General features: G+C 41.6%; 1 protein-coding gene and 1 long non-coding RNA gene across 2 annotated transcripts in view; one reads left to right on the top strand and one right to left on the bottom strand.

Moving 5' to 3' along the window:
* The window catches only part of LOC311099484 (NLR family CARD domain-containing protein 3-like), an 18,106-nt gene extending 465 nt beyond the window's left edge, over window positions 1–17,641 (bottom strand). Inside the window, exons 1-11 of the mRNA XM_084140179.1 lie at window positions 17,614–17,641; window positions 16,663–16,761; window positions 15,759–15,875; window positions 12,315–12,431; window positions 11,907–11,991; window positions 11,549–11,777; window positions 9,554–11,351; window positions 7,503–7,676; window positions 1,543–1,716; window positions 1,235–1,281; window positions 1–675 (exon numbers count right to left, since the gene is read on the bottom strand). The exon at window positions 1–675 is cut by the window's left edge and continues 465 nt beyond it. Of these exons, the coding sequence (XP_083996305.1) occupies window positions 125–675; window positions 1,235–1,281; window positions 1,543–1,716; window positions 7,503–7,676; window positions 9,554–11,351; window positions 11,549–11,777; window positions 11,907–11,991; window positions 12,315–12,431; window positions 15,759–15,875; window positions 16,663–16,745 (3,375 nt within the window). The 5' untranslated portion in view covers window positions 16,746–16,761; window positions 17,614–17,641 and the 3' untranslated portion in view covers window positions 1–124. The remainder of the gene's footprint in view (window positions 676–1,234; window positions 1,282–1,542; window positions 1,717–7,502; window positions 7,677–9,553; window positions 11,352–11,548; window positions 11,778–11,906; window positions 11,992–12,314; window positions 12,432–15,758; window positions 15,876–16,662; window positions 16,762–17,613) is intronic.
* The window catches only part of LOC311142441, a 1,015,744-nt gene that overhangs the window by 134,229 nt on the left and 855,707 nt on the right, over window positions 1–25,808 (top strand). The window lies entirely within an intron of this gene.

Raw genomic sequence — 25,808 nt, 5'->3', positions numbered from 1 at the left:
CTCTGTAAACTTCAACGGTGTGTATTCATGAATATTTACAATCATATGTTTACACACTAGAGAGATATTCTACATTGTTGCTCCAGTGTGTCTTACTGAACATGACCATGATCAGAGTGAAACATCATGTTGTGTTTGACACAGGGACCACCTGACACAGGGAAACTGAGGTGACATCAAACCAAACATGAAACCCTGGATAGAGGGGCTCAGTGAATGTGGAGTGGAATGTGTTCAGGTGGGTCAGTGTGTCAGAGGAGACTCTGTAGAAGGACAGAGTGCCGGCTGGCCAGTCCAGATACACTCCTACTCTGTGGGATCTGGAGGAGGGGACGTCTATAGTGGTGGGATTATCATTGTGCCAGGCAACACAACTGTTGACAGAGTAGAACAGACTCCAGGACTTGTGATTCCATCCAATCCCACTGTCATTACCACTTCCTCTCCTGCTGATTCCTTTATATGCCACTCCTATGTAAGCCCCTCTCCCACTCCACTCTACCTCCCAGTAACAGCGCCCAGTCAGACCCTCTCTACACAGCACCTGTTTCCAGTCAAATCTCTCTGGGTGATCAGGATACGGCTGCTCTCTCCTACCTGTCACCTTTCTGTTCTCCTCAGACAGAGAGAGGAGTCTGTTTACTGTGTTTGGATCCAGTGTGAGATCACAGGCATCTGATGGATGAAACCAGACACAATATTAGAAATCATCATCATTCATATTAGAATGTTAACTCACTTTTCACTAATTCATTTAATGTAGATGTTTCTAGGTATCAAAAGGAGAAGTTAAGGTAACTTAAGATTTGTTGAATGATCATATGTTATACTGTATGGTAATATAAAACACACTTATTCCCATTAATTACACACACACATCCTGAACACACACACACACAAACAAAAACACATCCTGAACACACACACACATCCTGAACACACACATCCTGAACACACACACACACACAAACACCCTGAACACACACACACACACCTTCATGCATGCATGAACACACACACACATTTCTAAAGTAACACGAACACGCCACACACACAGACACACACATTGTCAAAGCAACTCTTTGTAAACTTTGGTGTCCCTGATTTGTGCTTCTGTAGAACTACAGCTGATATTTAATATGACCAAGTAAGTAATGATGGTGGTCTTTGACTTTGACTTCACTTGAATTAAGACTTATTCTTAGTCACATTCTTCACAGCAGTCAACACTCACATTTTCTAAGTCCAGGTTTTATTGTTTTCTCTCCACCATGTTCCACACTGTAGCGGTAAGCAGAAGAACAGACAGTCATTGAGGGATACACCTGAACTCACACACACACACACACACACACACACACACACACACACACACACACACACACACACACACACACACACACACACACACACACACACACACACACACACACACACACACAGCATATAACTTAGTCCAAGTGGTGGTCAGAATGTTTGTCTTAACTAGCCTGATAACTCCAACATGTCTGATATGAACATTGACATAAACCCTCTACATACTTGAGTTTCTCCAGTCTGCAGTGTGGATCCTCCAGTCCAGCAGAGAGCAGTCTGACTCCTGAGTCTCCTGGGTGATTGTAGCTCAGGTCCAGCTCTCTCAGGTGTGAGGGGTTTGACTTCAGAGCTGAGACCAGAGAAGCACAGCCTTCCTCTGTGACTAGACAGCCTGACAGCCTGCAAAGAGCAAAATCATTTAAAAATCACACTGCTATTCTTTGGTGGTGAAAATAGAGTGACAGTATATTTTTTTTCAACTTTTCAGATACATCAGTTTCCTGAAACCTGCCATATGTATTCCGAAATGGATGTACTGTATCATTATAAAAAATTACAAATGATCAAAATGTATATTACAAATATTTGAGTAGACTGACCAGACCAGTTTAAAAAGCAGTATCAGTCAAAAGACAGACAGTGAGGTATCAGATTTAGATTGTATTGAGTATACAGTCCACACCATATCTAGTTTGACAGTGAAGATAACATTTTAAATGTGGCTCTATACTGCAGCATTTTGGATTTGAGATCAAATGTTTCATATGAGGTGACAGTATATTTATTTGAGTGTATTTTCATACATATCTGTTTCACTGTTTAGAAGAATAAAGGCACTTTATGTATCCAGTCCCCCATTTGAAGAAGTCATAAGTATTTTGACAAATTCACTTATAGTCAAAAGTTGAGTATTTGGTCCCATATTCCTTGAACGCAATGACTCCATCAAGCTTGTGACTCAAACTCGTTGGTTGCATTTGCAGTTTGTTTTGGTTGTGTTTTGGGTTATGTTTTGCCCGATAGTAACTGAATGGTGGATGATGACTGGAGTAATTTTCTGTCTAAGTGAGTAGATAACACGTTTCTAAACACTACTAAATTAATCCAGATGATGCCATGATTAAGAAAAATCATGGATCAATCATGAAAAATGATGAGTGAGAAAGTTACAGAGGCTACAACAAAACATGCTAACCTCTCACCATTACCAATAACAGAGGGGGTATGATCCTTGTTCCTCTGTAACTTTCACATTCATCATCATTCACGATTCATTCATGATTATTCATAATCATGGTAGCATCCACATGAATGTAGAAGTGTTGAGAAACATCTTCTATTCTTACTGACAATACAAGTGAAGTGACTTCAAAATGACAGGACATTATTCACCATTCAGTTTCTATTGGGAAAAACATAATCCAAAACACAACCAAAACAAACTGCAAATGTTTTCAACAAGTTTGTAGAATCACAAGCTTGATATAATCACTGCGGGCAAGGAATATGAGACCAAATACTAAACTTTTGACTACTGTAATAGACTATAAGTGAATTTGTCCAAATTATTAAGACTTTTTCAAATGGGAGAACTACATACATAAAGTGCTTTCATTTCTAAACCGTAAAACAGATATGTATGAAAATATCCTCAAATAAAAGGTGACATTATATACTGTCACCTAATATGAAACATTCTATCTCAAATCCAAAATGCTGGAGCATAGCGTCAAATTTAAAACTGTATGCTTCACTGTCCAAACACAAATGGTGTGGACTATGTGTGCCTGGTAAACACATGTGGATCTGGTGAACAGTTATCACTTGTTGACCAACTACAGGAATACTGACCTCAGAGTCTCCAGTTTACAGTGGGGATTCCCCAGTCCAGCAGAGAGCAGCTTCACTCCTGAATCCTTCAGGTCATTGTTACTCAGGTCCAGCTCTCTCAGGTGTGAGGGGTTTGACCTCAGAGCTGAGACCAGAGAAGCACAGCCTTTCTCTGTGACTAGACAGCCTGACAGCCTGCAAATAGTAAAATCATGTTAAAACCACACTGCTATTCTTTGGTGGTCAAAATAGTGGCAGTATATTTTTTTCAACATATTCAGATATATCAGTGTCCTGAGACCTGTCATATCTATTCAGAAATGGATGTATCATTATTAGAAATGACAAATTATCAAAGTATTGCTTGTAGAGAGAAACATGTATAGTCCAAATATTTGAGTAGACTGACCAGAGCAGTTTAAAAAGCAGTATCAGTCAAAAGACAGACAGTGAGGTATCATATTTTGATTGTTTTGATTATACCGTCCACACTAGGGCTGTCTCTGACCCAGAAAAAATATTGGTTTACCGAAAGTCGTCTGTTCTTTCAACCAATGATTGGTCGAAATTTCAAAAAGTGTATTTTTCCATAGATAGACACACCCTATGTGTTTTAGTTTTTCCCAATTGCTAAAACACAATTTTGCAAACTAGGCTGGTTTTATCAAAATACTTAACACAATTCACAAAACCACACACCCAAACTGGAAAATACCTCATATATCCTGCAAAATGAAGCACTGCAACCAAAAACTACATATAGCATTATCAAAATCAAACGTTTGCACGAAATGGCACACACTTCATTCATATTACCAGATTTTTGTCTAACCAACTACACTCTGTTGGGCATAACGAAAAGCACTGTCATCTTTAGTATGCTTTGCCATAATACTAAAATAGTTCAAATTGTAGAAAATTCTTCAGATTGTTCACATGCACAGAAATATTTGCAGATACACACACATGCTGTTGAAACATTTGTATTTTTATTTTTCACCAAACAAGTCAGTGCAACATATGCACAGCAGATATATTTACATTGTACTGAAAAAGATATGTTCACAAAAAACAGTAAACTGAAAAAGAAAATTGCAGAAAAAATGTGCAGAAAAAATATATATAAAAAAAAAAGAGGCAAGAAAAATAATTAGGCAGCATCTTGCCGCACAGCTGGGTCTGGCCACAACGCCTCGTCCACATCACAGCTGGGTCTGGCCACAACGCCTCGTCCACATCCCAGCTGGGTCTGGCCACAACGCCTCGTCCACATCCCAGCTGGGTCTGGCCACAACGCCTCGTCCACATCACAGCTGGGTCTGGCCACAACGCCTCGTCCACATCACAGCTGGGTCTGGCCACAACGCCTCGTCCACATCACAGCTGGGTCTGGCCACAACGCCTCTTCCACATCACAGGCAATATCTTCCCTTGCCAGACATCGAGGGAAGAAGCGCCTTGAGTGCCTTATCCATCCCTGAATCGCACCAATATCAATCTCATCACATGGCTCTTCCATAGCCTGCACAAGAGGCATGCGCACAAAGGGCTGCCGGTCGTATATCTTCCACCGCCATGCCGAAAATAACTATTCTGTGGGGTTCAGAAATGGTGAGTATGGTGGGAGGTATTGCACGAGAAATGGTGGGTGGTCAGCAAACCAGTTTTGGACTGGGGCTGCACGATGAAAGCTCACGTTGTCCCATACTACAACGTACCGGGTTCTTTGATGGTCTGCATCATTCATACGCTCTGGTGGTATGAGAATGTTGTGGAGTCTGTCCAGAAATGTCAGAATATGGGCTGTGTTGTATGGTCCAAGGTTGGCATGACGGTGGAGGACACCATGCGTATTGGAGATGGCAGCGCACATTGTGATGTTCCCACCACGTTGGCCAGGAACATCTATAATGGCTCTGTGGCCAATGACGTTTCTTCCCCTCCCCCTGGTCTTTGCTAGGTTGAACCCAGCCTCATCTATAAAGATGAATTCATGTGGGATTGCATGAGCATCCATTTCCAGTACTCCCTGAAAACAAAGAACAAAAGCAATCAATATGGTGTTATCCAGTACATCCACATATGCTCGTCTGACCTCTTTTTTTCTTTGAGAGTTTCTCTCAAACGGCACCTTATAAAGTTGTTTCATTCTGATTTGGTTTCGCTTGAGAATGCGAGCCAATGTGGACAGACTGACTTGTTGAATGTTGTTGAATATGGTGTTGTCTTGGATGATGTGGCTTTGAATTTCTCGTAATCTGATTTCATTATTTTCCAAAACCAAGTTTACAATGGCAGCTTCCTGTACCCCGGTGAACATTTGACCCCTTCCTCCACCATGGCTGCGTCTCTCAGTCCTTTAGAAAAACAAAAAAACAAAAATATAGGGCTTGGACAATGCAGCCTAAAGATATTTCCCCCACAGTAGAGTAAATTGTACAGGAAACATGTAGACATCAGCCATTCATGAAGTAAACAGGTGTCACCCAACTGATACACTATGACATGGGGTGTACTACATAGTGTGAAAGAAATGTTGGTTACATACCTGTACTCCAATCTAAATGTCCGGATGACACAGGCGACAGTAGAACGGCTCAAGTTGGGCTGCACTCTCTGTCCAGCCTCTCGCATTGTCAGCCCATGGTTGATGACATGATCAACTAAGGTTGCACTGATATAATTTGAAAGTTGTTGTCTTCTTTGGCCATGAACTCCTCTACCAGCTCTACCCCTACCTCTCACTCTTCCTCCCCCTCTCATTCTCACCCTTCCTCTTCCTCTTCCTCTTCCTCTCTCTGCAACATCTTCCATTGTTGTTGTAAAACAAAAGGTGCTCACCTGTGGTCTTTTCATAGTGCTTACTTTTAACCATGTGGTAACAATTAACCATTGAGGTGTTTGGCCAGGTGGCACATGTATTGGCCAATTAGCTCATGTAGTGTCATTTTGAATGGCAGTGTTTTGAAAAGGCAAACATGTGACTTTATGTCAGATTGTTGTGTCTTATGCAGAGAACCGTGTGCAGTGCATTTAAAAAGTGCCATTTTGAATTGCAAAATGTGTGTAAAGCAGAAAATGTGTTTAGACTTTTGGAGACTTGAGAAGAGGTTTGGCTCTCTGTGTGTCAGTTTAAATAATTGTGCTGTGCATGTCATTTAAAATCAACTATATGCACTGAGCTTGTCTGATTAATGCTTAAAGCTTACGGTTTGATTAAATAAGACAAATGCCTCAAGAGGGCACCAGAGATCTAGATAACCAGAAGAAAAAAACCTTAACCTGACCCAACTATTCTCCTCCCGCGCCTGCTGGCTTTCTCAGATTCTGCCATTACTCTCCTGAAGTTGCTTGTGAGGCTACACGAGGAGTCGGCAAACCATTCTCATGTGGAATGCCAATTTATCTTCACATTTCTACCGATCTGCGTGCCAGTTATGGTTTTCATATGCAAATGTTCGTGAAACAGTTTCATTTAATTTATAATAGCGTCTTTATATATCAAAATCATTGTCAGGTGGTTAATCAAAATTCTATCCAAATCTACATGAAAATTAAACAAACCTAAAAAGTAACTTCTGTTGCCATTTCCAACTATGTAAAAATAGCCTACATAATGCCAAAAAATAAAAACATTGCAGCCTGCAGGTAGAAAATATCCTGATAAAAATAAATCTCCTATAAATCACATTGGCCTGTCTGCAAGGAACTTGAAACATTGTATAAACCGTTAACTTGGGCCTGGCAGGAAGCTTGTACTAGTGAACTTGCAACATTGTATAAAATATTATGGGCCCTCAGAGTTTCCTGCTCCAGTGAGCTCGGGACAGACACAGCTGTAGGCGCAAGGGATAAGAAGCAGTGCTTGACTTGGGCAGGAGCTGACCAGAGCTGAGTACCGGCACCTCAAATGTTCTACTGCTTGAGCTCCTGTTCCTCTTATAGAATATTAGCTCAAAAGTATTGTGGAGCTCCTGCACCTAAATATATACAGTTCCAGCACCCAAAAATAGTACCGGAACCTGTTTCAGACCAAGTCAAGCACTGATAAGTAGTAATCAGGTAGGCCTATTTTATGACGTTTCCACTGGATCAGAGCATTTTTTCCCCTTTCACACTATGTGGTTATTGAAAGGGAGAGAGCTGGAAGGATTTTTCAAACACATTGAGGAACAATTGTAATTCTCAATGGATGTAAAAATAGACTTAATTTGCTTGCTGTTTGAGGTGAAGAAAACATTATTTTGAGAAACTCCAAAGGTCATTAGTCGTGATGGCATATTATTATTATAATTAGTGATATACACTAACAATCAAATTGTTATAACTTGTTGACCAAATACAGGACTACTGACCTCAGAGTCTCAACTTTACAGTGAGGATTCCCCAGTGCAGCAGAGAGCAGCTTCACTCCTGAATCCTTCAGGTCATTGTTACTCAGGTCCAGCTCTTTCAGGTGTGAGGGGTTTGACTTCAGAGCTGAGACCAGAGAAGCACAGCCTTCCTCTGTGACTCCACAGCCTGACAGTCTGAACAAGATATCATCAAAATTTCACAAACACACTGTTAATTTAACACGAGTAGTGTAGAAGGACAATAGCAGATGCATTTGGTTTATTCTCTCAAACAACATATAGATTTATCTTATAATTGTATGTAGTCATATTATTATACTAATGTGAACATCAATGCATTGATTCAATATGTTTTTCAATATAATATTATATATTATATACAGTGGGGGAAAAAAGTATTTAGTCAGCCATCAATTGTGCAAGTTCTCCCACTTAAAAAGATGAGAGAGGCCTGTAATTTTCATCATAGGTACACGTCAACTATGACAGACAAATTGAGAAAAAAACATCCAGAAAATCACATTGTAGGATTTTTAATGAATTTATTTGCAAATTATGGTGGAAAATAAGTATTTGGTCACCTACAAACAAGCAAGATTTCTGGCTCTCACAGACCTGTAACTTCTTCTTTAAAAGGCTATTCTGTCCTCCACTCGTTACCTGTATTAATGGCACCTGTTTGAACTTGTTATCAGTATAAAAGACACCTGTCCACAACCTCAAACAGTCACACTCCAAACTCCACTATGGCCTAGACCAAAGAGCTGTCAAAGGACACCAGAAACAAAATTGTAGACCTGCACCAGGCTGGGAAGACTGAATCTGCAATAGGTAAGCAGCTTGGTTTGAAGAAATCAACTGTGGGAGCAATTATTAGGAAATGGAAGACATACAAGACCACTGATAATCTCCCTCAATCTGGGGCTCCACGCAAGATCTCACCCCGTGGGGTCAAAATGATCACAAGAACGGTGAGCAAAAATCCCAGAACCACACGGGGGGACCTAGTGAATGACCTGCAGAGAGCTGGGACCAAAGTAACAAAGCCTACCATCAGTAACACACTACGCCGCCAGGGACTCAAATCCTGCAGTGCGAGACGTGTCCCCCTGCTTAAGCCAGTACATGTCCAGGCCCATCTGAAGTTTGCTAGAGTGCATTTGGATGATCAAGATGAGGATTGGGAGAATGTCATATGGTCAGATGAAACCAAAATATAACTTTTTGGTAAAAACTCAACTTATCGTGTTTGGAGGACAAAGAATGCTGAGTTGCATCCAAAGAACACCATACCTACTGTGAAGCATGGGGGTGGAAACATAATGCTTTGGGGCTGTTTTTCTGCAAAGGGACCAGGTCGACTGATCCATGTAAAGGAAAGAATGAATGGGGCCATGTATCGTGAGATTTTGAGTGAAAACCTCCTTCCATCAGCAAGGACATTGAAGATGAAACGTGGCTGGGTCTTTCAGCATGACAATGATCCCAAACACACCGCCCGGGCAAGGAAGGATTGGCTTCGTAAGAAGCATTTCAAGGTCCTGGAGTGGCCTAGCCAGTCTCGAGATCTCAACCCCATAGAAAATCTTTGGAGGGAGTTGAAAGTCCGTGTTGCCCAGCGACAGCCCCAAAACATCACTGCTCTAGAGGAGATCTGCATGTATACCAGCAACAGTGTGTGAAAACCCTGTGAAGACTTACAGAAAACGTTTTACCTGTGTCATTGCCAACAAAGGGTATATAACAAAGTATTGAGAAACTTTTGTTATTGACCAAATACTTATTTTCCACCATAATTTGCAAATAAATTCATAAAAAATCCTACAATGTGATTTTCTGGATTTGTTTTTCTCATTTTGTCTGTCATAGTTGACGTGTACCTATGATGAAAATTACAGGCCTCTCTCATCTTTTTAAGTGGGAGAACCTGCACAATTGGTGGCTGACTAAATACTTTTTTTCCCCACTGTACATATTATAATGCATATTTTTCTCTAAATTGAATATTTATTCCTGATAATAAGTACTGAAATGTCATTTTATGTACTCACAGAGCAGCTCTGGAGGTTTTGACCACTGGCAGCAGCCTCAGAAGACCTTCCTCTGATCTGGAGTATTTCTTCAGGTCAAATACATCCAGCTCCTTTTCTGAAGTCAGCAACACAAAGACCAGAGCTGACCACTGTGCAGGTGAAAGTTCTTCACTGGAGACACTTCCTGATCTCAGGTATCTTTGGATCTCCTCCACTAGAGAATGGTCATTCAGTTCATTCAGACAGTGGAACAGATTGATGCACCTCTCTGGAGAGGGATTCTCTCTGATCTTCTTCTTGATGTACTTAACTGTTTCTTCATGGCTCTGTGAGCTGCTTCTTGTCTTTGTCAGTAGACCTCGTAAGTGCTTCTGATTGGACTCCATTGAGAGGCCCAGAAGGAAGCGGAGGAAAAGGTCCAGCTTTCCCGTCTCACTTTGTAAGGCTTTATCCACAGCACTCTTGTAGGAAGTAACTTCAGGCTTGTCTCTGAACAGCGCAAAAACATTCCTGGACGTTGATTGCGGTTTGGCCGTTAGATTCTCATTGTTGTTGATGAATGAGAGGAACACATATACAGCAGCCAGAAACTCCTGAATGCTCAGATGAACAAAGCAGTACACCTTGTTCTGGTACAGCCCACATTCCTCTTTAAAGATCTGTGTGCACAATCCTGAGTACACTGAAGCTTCATTGACATCAATGCCAGCCTTTTTTAGGTCTTCTTCATAGAAAATCAGATTGCCATTCACGAGCTGTTGAAAAGCCAGTTTTCCCAGTGACAGAATGCTCTCTTTATTCCAGTGTGGACCTGTCTCTTCTTTCCCAAGATACTTTTCATTCTTCTGTTTGGTATGAAACACCACAAGGTGTGTGTACATCTCAGTCAGAGTCTTGGGCATCTCTTCTCTCTTATGTTTCAGCATGTGTTCAAGGACGATTGCAGAAATCCAACAGAAGACTGGAATGTCACACATGATGTGAAGGATCCTTGATGTCTTTATGTGTGAGATGATTCTGCTGGCCATATCCTCATCACTGAATCTCTTCCTGAAGTACTCTTCCTTCTGTGGGTCATTGAACCCTCGTACCTCTGTCACCTGGTCAACACACCCTGAAGGGATCTTATTGGCTGCTGCAGGTCTGGTAGTTATCCAGAGGAGAGCAGAGGGAAGCAGATTTCCTTTGATGAGATTTGTCAGCAGAACATCCACTGAGGTTGACTCTTTGACATCACAACAGATCTTGTTCTTCTGGAAGTCTAGGGGCAGTCGGCACTCATCCAGACCATCAAATATGAACAGAACTTTGTACTTGTCGTAGTTGGAGATTCTAGATTTTTTGGTTTCCATTGAGAAGTGATTGAGAAGTTCATTCAAAGTGTGTTTTTTCCCTTTCATCAAATTCAGCTCCCGAAAAGGGAATGAAAATACCAATTGGACATCCTGATTTGCTTTTCCTTCAGCCCAGTCCAGAATGAACTTCTGCACAGAGACTGTTTTTCCAATGCCAGCGACTCCCTTTGTCAGCACAGTTCTGATAAGTTTGTCTTGTCCAGTTAAGGGTTTGAAGATGTCGTTACATTTGATTGCAGTCTCTGGTCTTGCTTGTTTCCTGGCTGTAGTCTCAATCTGTCTCAGCTCATGTTCATTATTGACCTCCCATGTTCCACCCTCTGTGATGTAGAGCTCTGTGTAGATCTTATTGAGAAGTGTTGGATTTCCTTGTTTAGCGATCCCCTCAAATACAAATTGAAACTTCTTCTTTAGATTAGATTTGAGTTCACGTTGGCAAATCACAGCAAGCTCATCTGAATCTGTAAATAACACAGAGGATATTAATATTCCGTCTGATTTAATGTCTACAGTATTGTAAGACTGTGTTATAAAGTTTGACGAGGTCACTAGGTGTTGTGTTAAGACTACTACAATATCATTTAGTTACACAGCTACTTTAGCTGTACTTTTGCTACAGCTTTTAAACAGCATTCAACATGAGGCAGACAGCTCTTACTTTTCTCCAGTGTGTCAGCAAGCTCCTTCTGGTTCATTTTCCTCAGGACGTGCAGTGTGATCTTCAGAGCCCCCTCTCTGGCACTGCTCTCCTGCTTCTCATCTTCAGCGTCCACCACTTCCTTATCCTGCTTCTGACTCTCAAAGCCTTCTGGGAGTTCTGGACTAAGAATCCTCTTGAACATCTTCAGCTCCTTCTTCACAAATGTCATAATATTATCTTCAAGCAACTGAAATAAATCAAGTAAATAAGTTAAGAAAGAGACTAAATGCTTTCTCATTAACACATGAATGAATGATTGACAGATCAACTTTACTTGAGGTAAACAAAAACAAATGTACATAACAGGACCACATACACTGAATATGGAGGCCAGGTCTGTTTGATGACTCTGGGAAGACTGACCACTGAGCATCTCTGACTCTGATCTCTCCTGTTGGTTTCTGGGGACAAAACATGATATTCCTCATCCAGGGAGTGCACACACACACACACACACACACACACAAACACACACACACACACACACACACACACACACACACACACACACACACACACACACACACACACACACACACACACACACACACAGAGAGAGGGAATGTTGTGTTAGTTTAACATTGTTTCAGGACTATGAAAATGGAAAAAAGGATTAGCCTATGGATTATGAAAACAACAAAAATAAATGTGAAAATGGGAGAGTAGAAATGACTTGAGACAGTGTTGTTTAACTCACTGACCATGACCCAATAGTTATTCTTACCTTTGTTCAGTAGAAAAGTCTCCCTCTCTAAACGTTATAGGAGGATCCATAGACCAGTCACTCTTCATGGACACACAGCTGGGTACAGGGGAGGCTGGTCTCTCCTGCTTGATTGGGCTTCAACACAACAGAGACAAACATTACATCTCTCATCTACTCTGAGCTCAGACGGGGAAACATAAGAACAATTTAATTCCAAAACGCTACATATCTATTTTCATAAAGGTTGGTAAAGTAGCTTACAACCTTTACCAGTTCCACAACAACCATGGTCTCACTTAAGTGTTGATTTTCTAACTGATCTTCCCCTCTCCCAAGGTAACACCACCATCCTGGTCGTTGTGGACCACTTTTCTAAAGCCTGCTGCCTCCTTCCTCTGCCCAGTCTCCCCACGGCCCTGCAGACTGCGGAGGCCCTGTTTACACACGTCTTCCGGCACTACGGGGTACCAGAGGATATAGTGTCTGACCGGGGTCTGGGGGTCTCGGTCAGCCTGACCTCTGGGTTCCACCCCGAAAGTAATGGGCAGGTGGAACGGGTAAATCAGGACGTGGGTAGGTTCCTGCGGTCCTACTGTACTGGCCGGGGGAGTGGTCGGTGTTCTTACCGTGGGCAGAATATGCCCAGAACTCTCTCCACCACTCCTCCACTAACCTAACTCCTTTCCAGTGTGTTCTAGGTTACCAACCGGTTCTGGCACCGTGGCACCAGAGCCAGACCAAGGCTCCTGCGGTGGATGACTGGTTTCGGCGCGCAGAGAAGACGTGGGATGCTGCCCACATTCACCTCCAACGCGCCGTGCGTCGTCGGAAGGCCAACGCTGACCGCCACCGCAGTGAGGCCCCGGTCTTCGTACCGGGTGATCGGGTCTGGCTCTCGACCCGGAATCTGCCTCTCCGCCTGCCCTGCCGGAAGCTGAGCCTGCGGTTTGTGGGGCCGTTCAAAGTCCTGAGGAGAGTCAACGAGGTCACTTATAGGTTATTACTTCCCCTTGATTACCGCATTAACCCCTCATTTCATGTGTCTCTCCTCAGGCCAGTGGTAGCTGGTCCGCTCCAGGAGTCTGAGGTGCGGGAGGTCCCTCCACCTCCTCTGGACATCGAGGGTGCCCTGGCGTACTCTGTCCGTTCCATCCTGGAATCGATGCATCGGGTGGGGGGCCTTCAGTACCTCATGGAGTGGGAGGGGTACGGTCCAGAGGAACGATGCTGGGTCCCGGTGAGGGATATCCTCGATCCCTCCATGTTACGGGATTTCCACCGTCACCATCCAGCTCGCCCTGCTCCGCGATCTCCTGGCCGTCCTCGAGGCCGGGGTCGGCGCGCTGCTGGAGCCGCGCGTCATGGAGTGGGTACTGTCACGACTTCCGCCGAGGCTGCCTCCCCTCCTTGTTCGGGCAGGATTCGGCGTTCGGCGTCACCGGCTTACTAGCTACTGCCGATCCATTTATCATTACTCCATTTGTCTTGTCTTCAGTCACACACTCCTGGTCCTTATTCCCTCATTAGTCATTGTATAAGTGTTCCCTCTGCTTCCTTGTCTGTGTGGGTGATTGTTTATTGTGGAGGTTAGTGAAGCTCGGTGGAGCTCGTGTATTTCCCGTGTGCCTGGATTTTTTTGTTGTTATTCCGTCTCTCACTGTTCAAATAAACCTACCATTAAAATTATAGACTGATCATTTCTTTGTCAGTGGGCAAACGTACAAAATCAGCACGGAATCAAATACTTTTTTCCCTCACTGTATCTATAAGCTGGAAGTAGAGGCCTAAGCATTGTTGTTCACTAGTTTACTCCAATTAGGGAAGGGGTATATATTTTTAAAAAGGATATATATATATTTTTAAAGGATATATATATATATATATAAATTTGCCAAAAAAATACATGGGGGATTGGAAGTGATTCAGACAATTACATTGATGGAAGTTACAATCTATCTGCAATATTAAAGCTGATCTACCCCCTTAAAAAATATAACAAATGTTCATCATTAGAATCTTCGTAGGAGCATTGTTAAATCTCTGAGCTGTTTCAAAAAACCATTGTTATTAACGTTGCACTTGGAAACACTCGTATTCTAACACCTGCCTCAGACCACTTGTAGAACAGCCAAGTGCGTCGTTAGATGCTTTTTTGCCCTCCCGCGTCACTTTATACACAGAAGATCTCCGCTAAACAAAGAATCACATGGTTTATCCGTCTCTTTGTGACCGCCGATAACTTCAGAACAAAGTTGATTTACAAATACAAAGTTGCCAATGTCTTTGCAGTTGATACAACAAGCAATGTATAAAATGATGCTTCAAATGAAAACCGAGATGACTGCATTAAAATATAAACAGTAGGCTATAGTCCTATTTCAATCGTATTGATATATTTTGCTACTTGTAGGGTTATCTGTAATTTGTCTCAATATATTTCATGTGTAGTCTAACATGTCCGAAATGATGTGCCAAATCTGTGATTTAGTGCATTTTTATTGGGTAAGAATAAGCCGCCTCAATCTCCCTAGAAGCTGATCCGTGGTCAGTACTGTGAAATAATTATAATGTTAAGGAAAGATTTGAATGGAAAAAGACATGGCCATGGTTTGGGGTTTGAGAACTCAAAGAAGTAAAAATGACTTCCTTACTTGTTAATTTTCTAATTGTTCTGAATTAAGTAGTTTAACATTTAATGTTATTACTCCAACTTCATGAAAGGGACAAACTCACACGTTTTCATGTTTGTCAAAAATAACTTTATATCAAAGTAGTGATTTCACGGCCTGCACATGTGCTGTCAGGCACGAGACGACCGTTTGACCCGATGACGTGTCTCTCCCAATGAGCTTCAAATCACATTTTATTTCTCACATGCGCCGAATACAAGAGGTGTAAACTTTGCCGTGAAATGCTTACTTATGAGCCTTTTCCCAACAATGCTATTAAAAAGTAAGAAAAATTAGCTAAATAAAAAAAGGAAATAGTAACACAATGAAATAACAATAATGAGGCTATAAGGAGTACCAGTACTGAGTCAATGTGCAGGGGTACCAGGTAGTTGAGGTAGTAATGAGGCTATAAGGAGTACTGAGTCAATGTGTAGGGGTACCAGGTAGTTGAGGTAATTGAGGTAATATGTACATGTAGGTAGCGGTAAAAGTGACTAGGCAATCAGAATAGAGATTACATCTCCTCATCCAGGGAGTGTACACACACTCACTGACAAGCACACACACACACACACACACACACACACACACACACACACACACACACACACACACACACAGGGAAGGAATGTTGTGTTTGTTTAATATTGTTTTAGGACTATGAAAATTGAAAAAAGGATTAGCCTATGGATTATGAAAACAACAAAAATAAATGGGAAAATGGGAGAGGAGAAATGACTAGAGACAGTGTTGTTTAACTCACTGACCATGACCCATGAGTTCTTCTTACCTTTGTTCAGTAGAAAAGTCTCCCTTTCCAAAGTGTAAAGGGGGTCTCATTGACCAATCACTCTTCATGGACACACAGCTGGGTACAGGGGAGGCTGGTCTCTCCTGCTTGATTGGGCTTCAACACAACAGAGACAAACATTACATCTCTCATCTACTCTGAGCTCAGATGGAGAAACAAGAGTTTCATTCCTAAACACTTCATATCCAGGCAGGTAGCTTAGTGGTTAAGAGCGTTGTGCCAGTAACCGAAAGGTCGCAGGTTCTAATCCCAGAGACGACTAGGTGAAAGATCTGTCGATGTGCCCTTGAGCAAGGCACTTAACCCTAATTGCTCATGTAAGTCGCTCTGGATAAGAGTGTCTGCTAAATGACCAAAAAAAAAAAAAATCTGAAATGTTGGTCAATTAGCTATTATTGTTTAAAGAAATTATTAAACCACTACAAGGCTTTATAAAGGTGTCTAAAGTGTGTAATTTCCACTTTAAAATGTCAAGACTTGATTTGCCCTGATGAAAAATGTACCAACCCCTACAACACATTTCCAATAATTATAATCCACATAATAATGCACATTTGCTGTTCTTGCAGGATTATTTTCCTGCTGTGAGAAACTGGGTCAAATTAAGATGTCATCTGTAAATGCATTAATCTTATAATAGCTAGGTGAGACAACCAAATATCACAGTCAAATATAAAGGACACGAACATTCCATTCCAGCTAAACAATGGATATAAAGCGTTTTGCAGAAAAAAAAAAATCATTTTCATACACATCTACAATCTAGAACAGTTATATTGAAGGTGCCCATAAGCAATAATTTCTGATGAAAAAACACAAATGTGATTTTTTTTTGTATATAGCGTTTTGGAATATAAATTCTTAAACAATTTTGTCAGCTCACCTCTTAGCTTTGGTGTCATGTCCCCCAGAGAGACTCATTTTAGAGGCAGGGCCCCCCTCCTCTCTCTCCCCAGAGAGACTCATTTTAGAGCACTGACCCCTAAACAGAGATCCAGCATGTTGGTTGTCTTTAACACAGTGACAACTAATTTGAATGTCAATTGTTCTCTTTGATTCATTATCTCTTCGAAATAAAACAGTTTACTAACAGACACATCCAAACAGTCAGGTGATGTAATGCAATTACTTTTTCTAGCCCAATGACTCCTCCACCAGGCCTGAAAACTAGGCCAAAACATAGCCCCTGATAGGCCAACATCTTATTTCAGACAGCCTCCAGTAGCCTGGGAAATATGTAGGCAAGATGTAAGCTGAATGATTTAGCAGCTTGCTTAGTTCAAATTGACAGATTCATTTATTTAACATGAATAGCAAGACGATGTTGAGGTAGGAAGTGCTTCTGTTGCCCAGTAGCCTGCTGGAATAGGCTACTGAGGATGGGGTCGTAATTTCAATCAATGAATCAAATATTAATAAATTGGATATGAACTAAATAGGCCTATGCTTGTCAACAACAGCCAGGTTATTTTTATACCTGTAGCCTAATCTAATGCATTCTAACATCTGATCAGCAATTGAGATATAACTGTGACCATGGTGACACTTGATAACTTCCAATTGAATTAACTAAACATGGCCATTAATAATTACATAATAACACAAGGCTACAACAACAATAAACTGAAGTTATAGGCTTACTTTAATGACAATGATAATAGCCTACCTCATAACATGTGGGCCTACTGATTAGTTTCCTCTTTGAAAACTGCTGTCTGTCAGCAACTCTGCTCAAGTAGCAGTTCTACTAACTAGTAATATCTCATTCCAGGTATTCATTCTTACTCTGTCCTTTAGAATAGATTATTATTCAGAAATACTTAGAAATACTCACTTTATTTTTTAGTTCTCTCCATATAGTGTTTTCTGCTCTGTCTCAAAATGGATCCTGTACAAAAGAACAACTTTACTTTCTGTTTCAGCTCAACCGTCTCCCCATCCTGATAATAAAGTGTTTTATTGGTATCATCCACTAGATGGCAGTAAACACCTGCTGTAACTAGACTTTACAACAGTAAGTGTTCTGTTTCTTGGTCCTGGTGACTCCTGGGAAGTGTCCCAGAGGAGGAGTGCTGACCTAGGATCAGGTCCCCCTGTCCATGTAATCTTATTCATTATGATTGTTTTGTCTCATGTCTCTTTATATTCATATACCCTGGGGACCATGTAGCTGGATTGAAATGACCTTGTTTTCCCCCTCAGGAGACTAAAAAGATTTGGCATGGGTCCTCAGATCCTCAAAAAATTCTACAGCTGCACCATCGAGAGCATCCTGACTGGTTGCATCACCGCCTGGTATGGCAACTGCTTGGCCTCTGACCGCAAGGCACTACAGAGGGTAGTGCGTACGGCCCAGTACATCACTGGGGCAAAGCTTCCTGCCATCCAGGACCTCTATACCAGGCGGTGTCAGAGGAAGGCCCTCAAAATTGTCAAAGACTCCAGCCACCCTAGTCATAGACTGTTCTCTCTGCTACCGCACGGCAAGCGGTACCGGAGTGCCAAGTCTAGGTCCAAAAGACTTCTCAACAGCTTCTACCCCAAGCCATAAGACTCTTTGCACTGCCCCCCCACCCCATCCTTTTTACGCTGCTGCTACTCTGTTAAGTATTTATGCATGGTCACTTTAACTCTACCCACATGTACATATTACCTCAACTACCTCAACTAGCCGGTGCCCCCGCACATTGACTCTGCAACGGTACCCCCCTGTATATATAGCCTCCCTACTGTCACTTTATTTTACTTCTGCTCTTTTTTTCTCAACACTTTTTTTGTTGTTGTTTTATTCTTACTTTTTTGTTTAAAATAAATGCACTGTTGGTTAAGGGCTGTAAGTAAGCATTTCACTGTAATGTCTGCACCTGTTGTATTCGGCGCATGTGACCAATAACATTTGATTTGATTTGATTTGTTTTATAACCTTCTTTGTTGCTCAGTGGTACTTCAATTGGCCGGACCATGCCCAATTCTTTCACACAGTAATGCTCCAGCATCCACTCAGAGCTTATGCATCTAATGCATTCCTCAAATACTGCAGAGTTGTTGAGCAAGTCCCTGAGATCGTCATGTTCAACCACGTTTATTTGCTTATTTGTAAGATGAAACCTGAGGGGATCACTGTAGTGTGTCATAAATGCATCAAAAATGGTTCTGAGGTCCTCAACAATGCTATTCTGTACCGTAGCTGGGATGCAGTGTTCTTTCCTGATTTCCAAAATAAATAAATAAAACATTTTTTTGAGACCTTCAATTAGCTGCTCAGTGTTGATCTCTGTGGCTTGAACATATTCAGCCTCTGGCAGACTCTCTACATCGCTCATGTCATCTTCAATGGGATCAGTCCCCGTCTCAAATTCATCATGAGGGCAATTCTCATCTAAGTTGGCTCTTAAAAGCTCTGTGGTTTTGGTAGATGTGTGACTGATAGACGCTGAAACATCTATTTGTTTTCCCACACCCATTAAGTCCACAGGTAATTAGAAAATGTGGTTCATGCTGGTGATAGAGGCCAATATGTGTGAGTCGTCTGGACACAAAGACAGTATGCTCGTTGCAAAGTGGACAATTGAATAGAGTTGGCATTCTTCAGAAAGATTGTGAACCTTGGAATGATGGGATGGAATCATGGAGATCATTGGTACTCAGCCACTTGCAGACATCATCACGGGACCAGTCTTCCACAGCCACACTCAAATTAAAGTTGACACATGAAGCAAAAGTGAAGAAAAAAATGTGTCTTTCCAGACAACCACCTTTCCTCCTAATTTGTATTTATGGTTGTTCCATAAAGAAGCAGAGCTTGTCAGGAAAGGTGAGGATGTCTGTCTCTTATAATATGGGATTCTGCAGTCCCACATTTAAGTGTTGACTCAGATAATATGATACTCCAAATCGGGCATTAAGTTCTTCTTCCATGTCAACCCAAATTGGCCTATTAGAGTTCTCAATAAAGATAGTCTATTTGGGCAGTTATATAGGCCTCTTGCTATAATTACATGTTAGGGAGCTTTAATCCTCCCTTCTAAGTCTTTACCTGTAATCTAGCTTGGTTCATCCTGGCCCTTTTAATAGTCCAAAGGAATCATTTTGTCTATGGTGTTAAAGGTGTAGGCAGGTATGGACAGTGGAAACATGCTGATGACGTAATTCAGTTTAGGAGATTTAACCATCTTCATAACATGTGGCCTACCCCACAATGAGATTTGTAGCTTGTCCCAGTTCTTCATCTGGAGTTGAATTTTGTTCAAACACTGTATTGATTGATTGATTGAGTCACTGTAAATACATTCATTCACCATTCAGTTAGTGTTGGAAAAGATGAAGGAATGACATAAAACACACAATAATCAAACTGTATTGATTGATTGATTCACTGTAAATACATTCATTCACCATTCAGTTAGTATTGGATTGACAAAGGAGTAACACAGAACACACTATAATCACACTTCAAATACATCCAAAGACTTTATAGAGGCTAACCTGTTAGTAGATCCATAGCGAGCTTTAAACATTGTCTTGCTTTGGTCTGAAATACAGAGGACAGAACAATCTGCCCCAATACACCAACCTGAAAGACATCAATTAGACACAAACACAACATAAACAACATGAGTATTCAATATCAAATGCATCTAACTAATCTGATCTGCTTTATGTATTCTTCTTTTTGTCAAGTCGAACATAATCTACATTGGGTCATCTGTGTGTGTGTGTGTGTGTGTGTGTGTGTGTGTGTGTGTGTGTGTGTGTGTGTGTGTGTGTCTTACCTGTTCGTGGTGGTTGATACATTTCTCTATCAGAGCTCACAGCTCCCAAACTCTCCACCACTTAACTGGACAGGGGCAGGATAAGCCAGGTACTAACGGGAGAAGGACGGAAGGAGATGGTGAGAAAGTATATCATGGGTTTAAATGACTACAATTTCTCAATATTGAGTCTAGCTAGCTAAAGTTAGCTAACGTTACAGTAACGTTAACTAGCTAGCTACTGTAGCTAACGTTAGCTAAAACGTACCAACATTTATACAACAATTACCAGCTAACATTACAGGCTATAGCTTGGCTAGCTGATGAAAAACCAAGAGTACATTACATCATGTATTGTTTTTAAGTTATTTGATAGTAGTTTGATGAATTATTATCTTAGCTAAGCGAATAGCTAAGGTATCACTCACCTTTCACGTCAATCCGTTGCAAGTCATCTCTTATTGGTCGCGTCTCTCCAACCATCCGCGCGCTTCCCGCTTCCAGTTGTCTTTTGACCAACGGTCTCAATTTGAATTCTGCGCTGGAGCGCCCTTTACTCACGAGGGCGCTGCTGGTTCCAAAACGAACCCCTCTTTTGAAAAGGCTTCTTCAAAGCACCCCTGAAGTCTACAACGGTTCAACAACGAGCTGATGGCAGAGTATAGGCTTGGAAATTAATCTTAAGGTATATTTTTTACCTTATATTATCCTAAAGGATCCTACAGGAAGCTTTTCTTTTAAGAGTGCACTTTTACTCATTTATCTGCAAAACAATGCCTTCCGAGTTGTAAAGGGGTGGCCAGCCACATAATTAGTTTTAAAAGTCTACCATGACAACAACTATCCCATTGACTATATCCAGTAATAGTTTCTTATTTTTCTAGTTAAGATCTCACAGCACAGTTAGGCTGCTACAATTAAGGCATAAGCCATAAGTATATATCATTTGAAAATGAGGACAAAATTGGCTTGAACTTGTTGTGTAATAACAATTTTGAAAAACACTAAAAAGGCTATGTATTCTCCCAAGGTCAATACTTCAAAAAATAATGAATCATAAAATGTTTGTCCTCTGTAGTTGCGTGTCTTTCATTTTTTGCTGAAATCCATACTTTTTCATTAAACGTTAATGAAATTCAACCACCGACTTTTTGCTCCTTTTTTTTGCAACTGTGTCAATTGAATATCCAATGACTTAGACCAAGGGCTCCAAATACTCGTTGTCCAATCAAATCACACAATCTACAGATGGGCTGTCAACCAATCAACATTTTGCAGATCATTACAGGCGTAAGTAAACACAAAATTGGGCGCATAACTTTATTGACTTGGCACATTTTCTGTCCAGAGACACTGAGAAATAACAACCAGGAAAGATAAATCATAGAAAGATATGTTTATTTTACATATTACAATAATTGTATAGTCTAGGTTTCATTTACAAACAGACATATTCACTACATTTGTTCCATTATTCACTAAATTACTTATTATTTTAAGTAAACTCTTATTCTATAACATTTATTGTTTTAACATTCACACTGCTAGTTTTACACATTATATTTATATATATATACACACTACCGTCATTTATATAAATATAATATATAATTATCAATATATAACCATATAATATATATATAGCATTTACTATATAGACACACACACACACACACACACACACACACACACACACACAGACACACACACACACACACACACACACACACACACACACACACACACATTCATACATACAGTATTGAGAGATAGGGAGAGACAGACAGTTGTGAGGACAATATGTCTGAGAATCAATATGTAGGTTGTAGTTTAGAATGAGTTAAAAGCAGAGGAGGGTACAATAGGACAAGTGTTTTGTCCCTGACCAGTCCTCCTACTGCCAGACCACTGAATCCTGTGTCTCCATCAAAAACGTCATTTCTGTGCTGGTGAGGTTGGCTGGAACACCAGCTAAGGTGAAGAAGGTGAGATTGGCTGGAACACCAGCTAAGGTGAAGAAGGTGAGATTGGCTGTTACACCAGCTAAGGTGAAGAAGGTGAGATTGGCTGTTACACCAGCTAAGGAGAAGAAGGTGAGATTGGCTGGAACACCAGCTAAGGTGAAGAAGGTGAGATTGGCTGTTACACCAGCTAAGGAGAAGAAGGTGAGATTGGCTGGAACACCAGCTAAGGTGAAGAAGGTGAGATTGGCTGGAACACCAGCTAAGGAGAAGAAGGTGAGATTGGCTGGAACACCAGCTAAATTGAAGAAGGTTAGATTGGCTGTTAAACCTGCTAAGGTGAAGAAGGTGAGATTGGCTGGAAGTCCCCTGTCCCCGATGTGAAGAAAGTAATATCTGAGTGGCGCAGTGGTCTAAGGCACTGCATCGCAGTGCTAACTGTGCCACTAGAGATCCTGGTTCGAATCCAGGCTCTGTCGCAGCCTGCCGCGACCGGGAGACTCATGGGCGGTGCACAATTCGTCCAGGGTAGGGGAGGGAATGGCAGGCAGGGATGTAGCTCAGTTGATAGAGCATGGCGTTTGCAACGCCAGGGTTGCGGGTTCGATTCCCACGGGGGGCCAGTATAAAAAAAGATGTATTCACTAACTGTAAGTGGCTCTGGATAAGAGCGTCTGCTAAATGACTAAAATGTAATTGTCTTATTGCCAGGGCCAGATATTACCTCGATTGCCACCTGTTAGAGGGCAACCCTTCCCCAAACCAAAAACCTCAAACTAGACCTCATCTAAAGGTAGAGAAATCACCACACGGTGAGGATTAACCCAATATCATGTTCACAATAGAAGTCCAATATCAATCATTTCACAATTGACATGTTGTATATAGTTGTACCGTTTCTACAAGTAACTTAGTAAAGTAAGTACGCCTCTGACATGTAAGCCTTGTCCGAGACAAAAGACTAAACTAAGAGAAGAAACCTTCTAATGTTTCCTCTTTTCAGAGACGACTTTCAACGTAAGAAGCAGGACCTCCTTGACAGAGGGACATGGATGGAGCTGTCAATGGCCTTGTTCACCAGCAGGCAAAATATAATGTAGTTTGTACCAACTTGCCTGGAGATGGAGCTGTGGAGGGGAGGATGCTGTGAGAAGATATTCTTCACTCTGAACTCCATGGCCATCTGCCTATGTTCTGATGCCACTAGAGGACATGTTAACAGGTTGAGGGTCGGCAATGATACCCAGATCATGAAGTGGAAGAAACAGGCTGAGGTAAGTGTGAGTCTTAAACATATGTAAACACAATCTGATTCAGCCTATTTCATAATTCTGTTATTTCAAGGTGTTTACACAGGCTACCTTATTTATGAGTACAATGAGTGGTTATTACGTGTATGTCAGTAATCTCAATGTTAATTCCAGACTAAGATATTTAATGAGGAGACTGGCCTATTCACAGGAGGAAACTGTGATGTACGGAACGTTCTCAATGACCTGGGACAATGTCCAAGCATATCCAAAATGTGTGGTCTAACATTCTATTTATTATTGTGATGGTTCAGTAAAACAAGAATATATCTTCCAAATGGCATTTCCCATATACAGTGCATTCGGATAGTATTCAGACCCCTTCCCTTTTTCCACATTTTGTTACGTTACAGCCTTATTCTAAAAAAATTTAAAAAATCCTCATCAATCTACACACAATACCCCATAATGATGAAGCGAAAACAGGTTTTTAGAAATGTTTGCAAATGTATTAAATATAAAAACTGAAATGCCTTATTTACAGATGTATTCAGACCCTTTGCTTTGAGACTGGAAATTGAGCTCATGTGCATCCTGTTTCCATTGATCATCCTAGATATGTCTTTACAACCTAAACGGAAAAATGTAAGCAAAAATAAAATGCAAAAATGCAAATGAAATGTTGTCATTATTTGAAATGGGTGAATTATTGTTATGGTCATCAAAGAGGCCAGAAGGATGGCTGAGCAGCTGATTAAAAACATGTATTATACCCCCTCTAACCCAGGGTCATGTATTATACCCCCTCTAACCCAGGGTCATGTATTATACCCCCTCTAACCCAGGGTCATGTATTATACCCCCCCTAACCCAGGGTCATGTATTATACCCCCTCTAACCCAGGGTCATGTATTATACCCCCTCTAACCCAGGGTCATGTATTATACCCCCTCTAACCCAGGGTCATGTATTATACCCCCTCTAACCCAGGGTCATGTATTATACCCCCTCTAACCCAAGGTCATGTTTTATACCCCCTCTAACCCAGGGTCATGTATTATACCCCCTCTAACCCAGGGTCATGTATTATACCCCCTCTAACCCAGGGTCATGTATTATACCCCCTCTAACCCAGGGTCATGTATTATACCCCCTCTAACCCAGGGTCATGTATTATACCCCCTCTAACCCAGGGTCATGTATTATACCCCCTCTAACCCAGGGCCATGTATTATACCCCCTCTAACCCAGGGTCATGTATTATACCCCCTCTAACCCAGGGTCATGTATTATACCCCCTCTAACCCAGGGTCATGTATTATACCCCCTCTAACCCAGGGTCATGTATTATACCCCCTCTAACCCAGGGTCATGTATTATACCCCCTAACCCAGGGTCATGTATTATACCCCCTCTAACCCAGGGTCATGTATTATACCCCCTCTAACCCAGGGTCATGTATTATACCCCCCTCTAACCCAGGGTCATGTATTATACCCCCCTCTAACCCAGGGGTCATGTATTATACCCCCTCTAACCCAGGGTCATGTATTATACCCCTCTAACCCAGGGTCATGTATACTAAGGGTCTGTATATACCCCCTCTAACCCAGGGTCATGTATTATACCCCCTCTAACCCAGGGTCATGTATTATACCCCCTCTAACCCAGGGTCATGTATTATACCCCTCTAACCCAGGGTCATGTATTATACCCCCTCTAACCCAGGGTCATGTATTATACCCCCTCTAACCCAGGGTCATGTATTATACCCCCTCTAACCCAGGGTCATGTATTATACCCCCTCTAACCCAGGGTCATGTATTATACCCCCTCTAACCCAGGGTCATGTATTATACCCCCTCTAACCCAGGGTCATGTATTATACCCCCTCTAACCCAGGGTCATGTATTATACCCCCTCTAACCCAGGGTCATGTATTATACCCCCTCTAACCCAGGGTGATGTATTATACCCCCTCTAACCCAGGGTCATGTATTATACCCCCTCTAACCCAGGGTCATGTATTATACCTCCTCTAACCCAGGGTCATGTATTATACCCCCT

This window comes from Coregonus lavaretus (assembly GCF_964263955.1).
Source record: "Coregonus lavaretus genome assembly, chromosome: 2".
Taxonomy (NCBI): domain Eukaryota; kingdom Metazoa; phylum Chordata; class Actinopteri; order Salmoniformes; family Salmonidae; genus Coregonus; species Coregonus lavaretus.
This window is presented reverse-complemented; position numbering and strand designations above follow the sequence as displayed.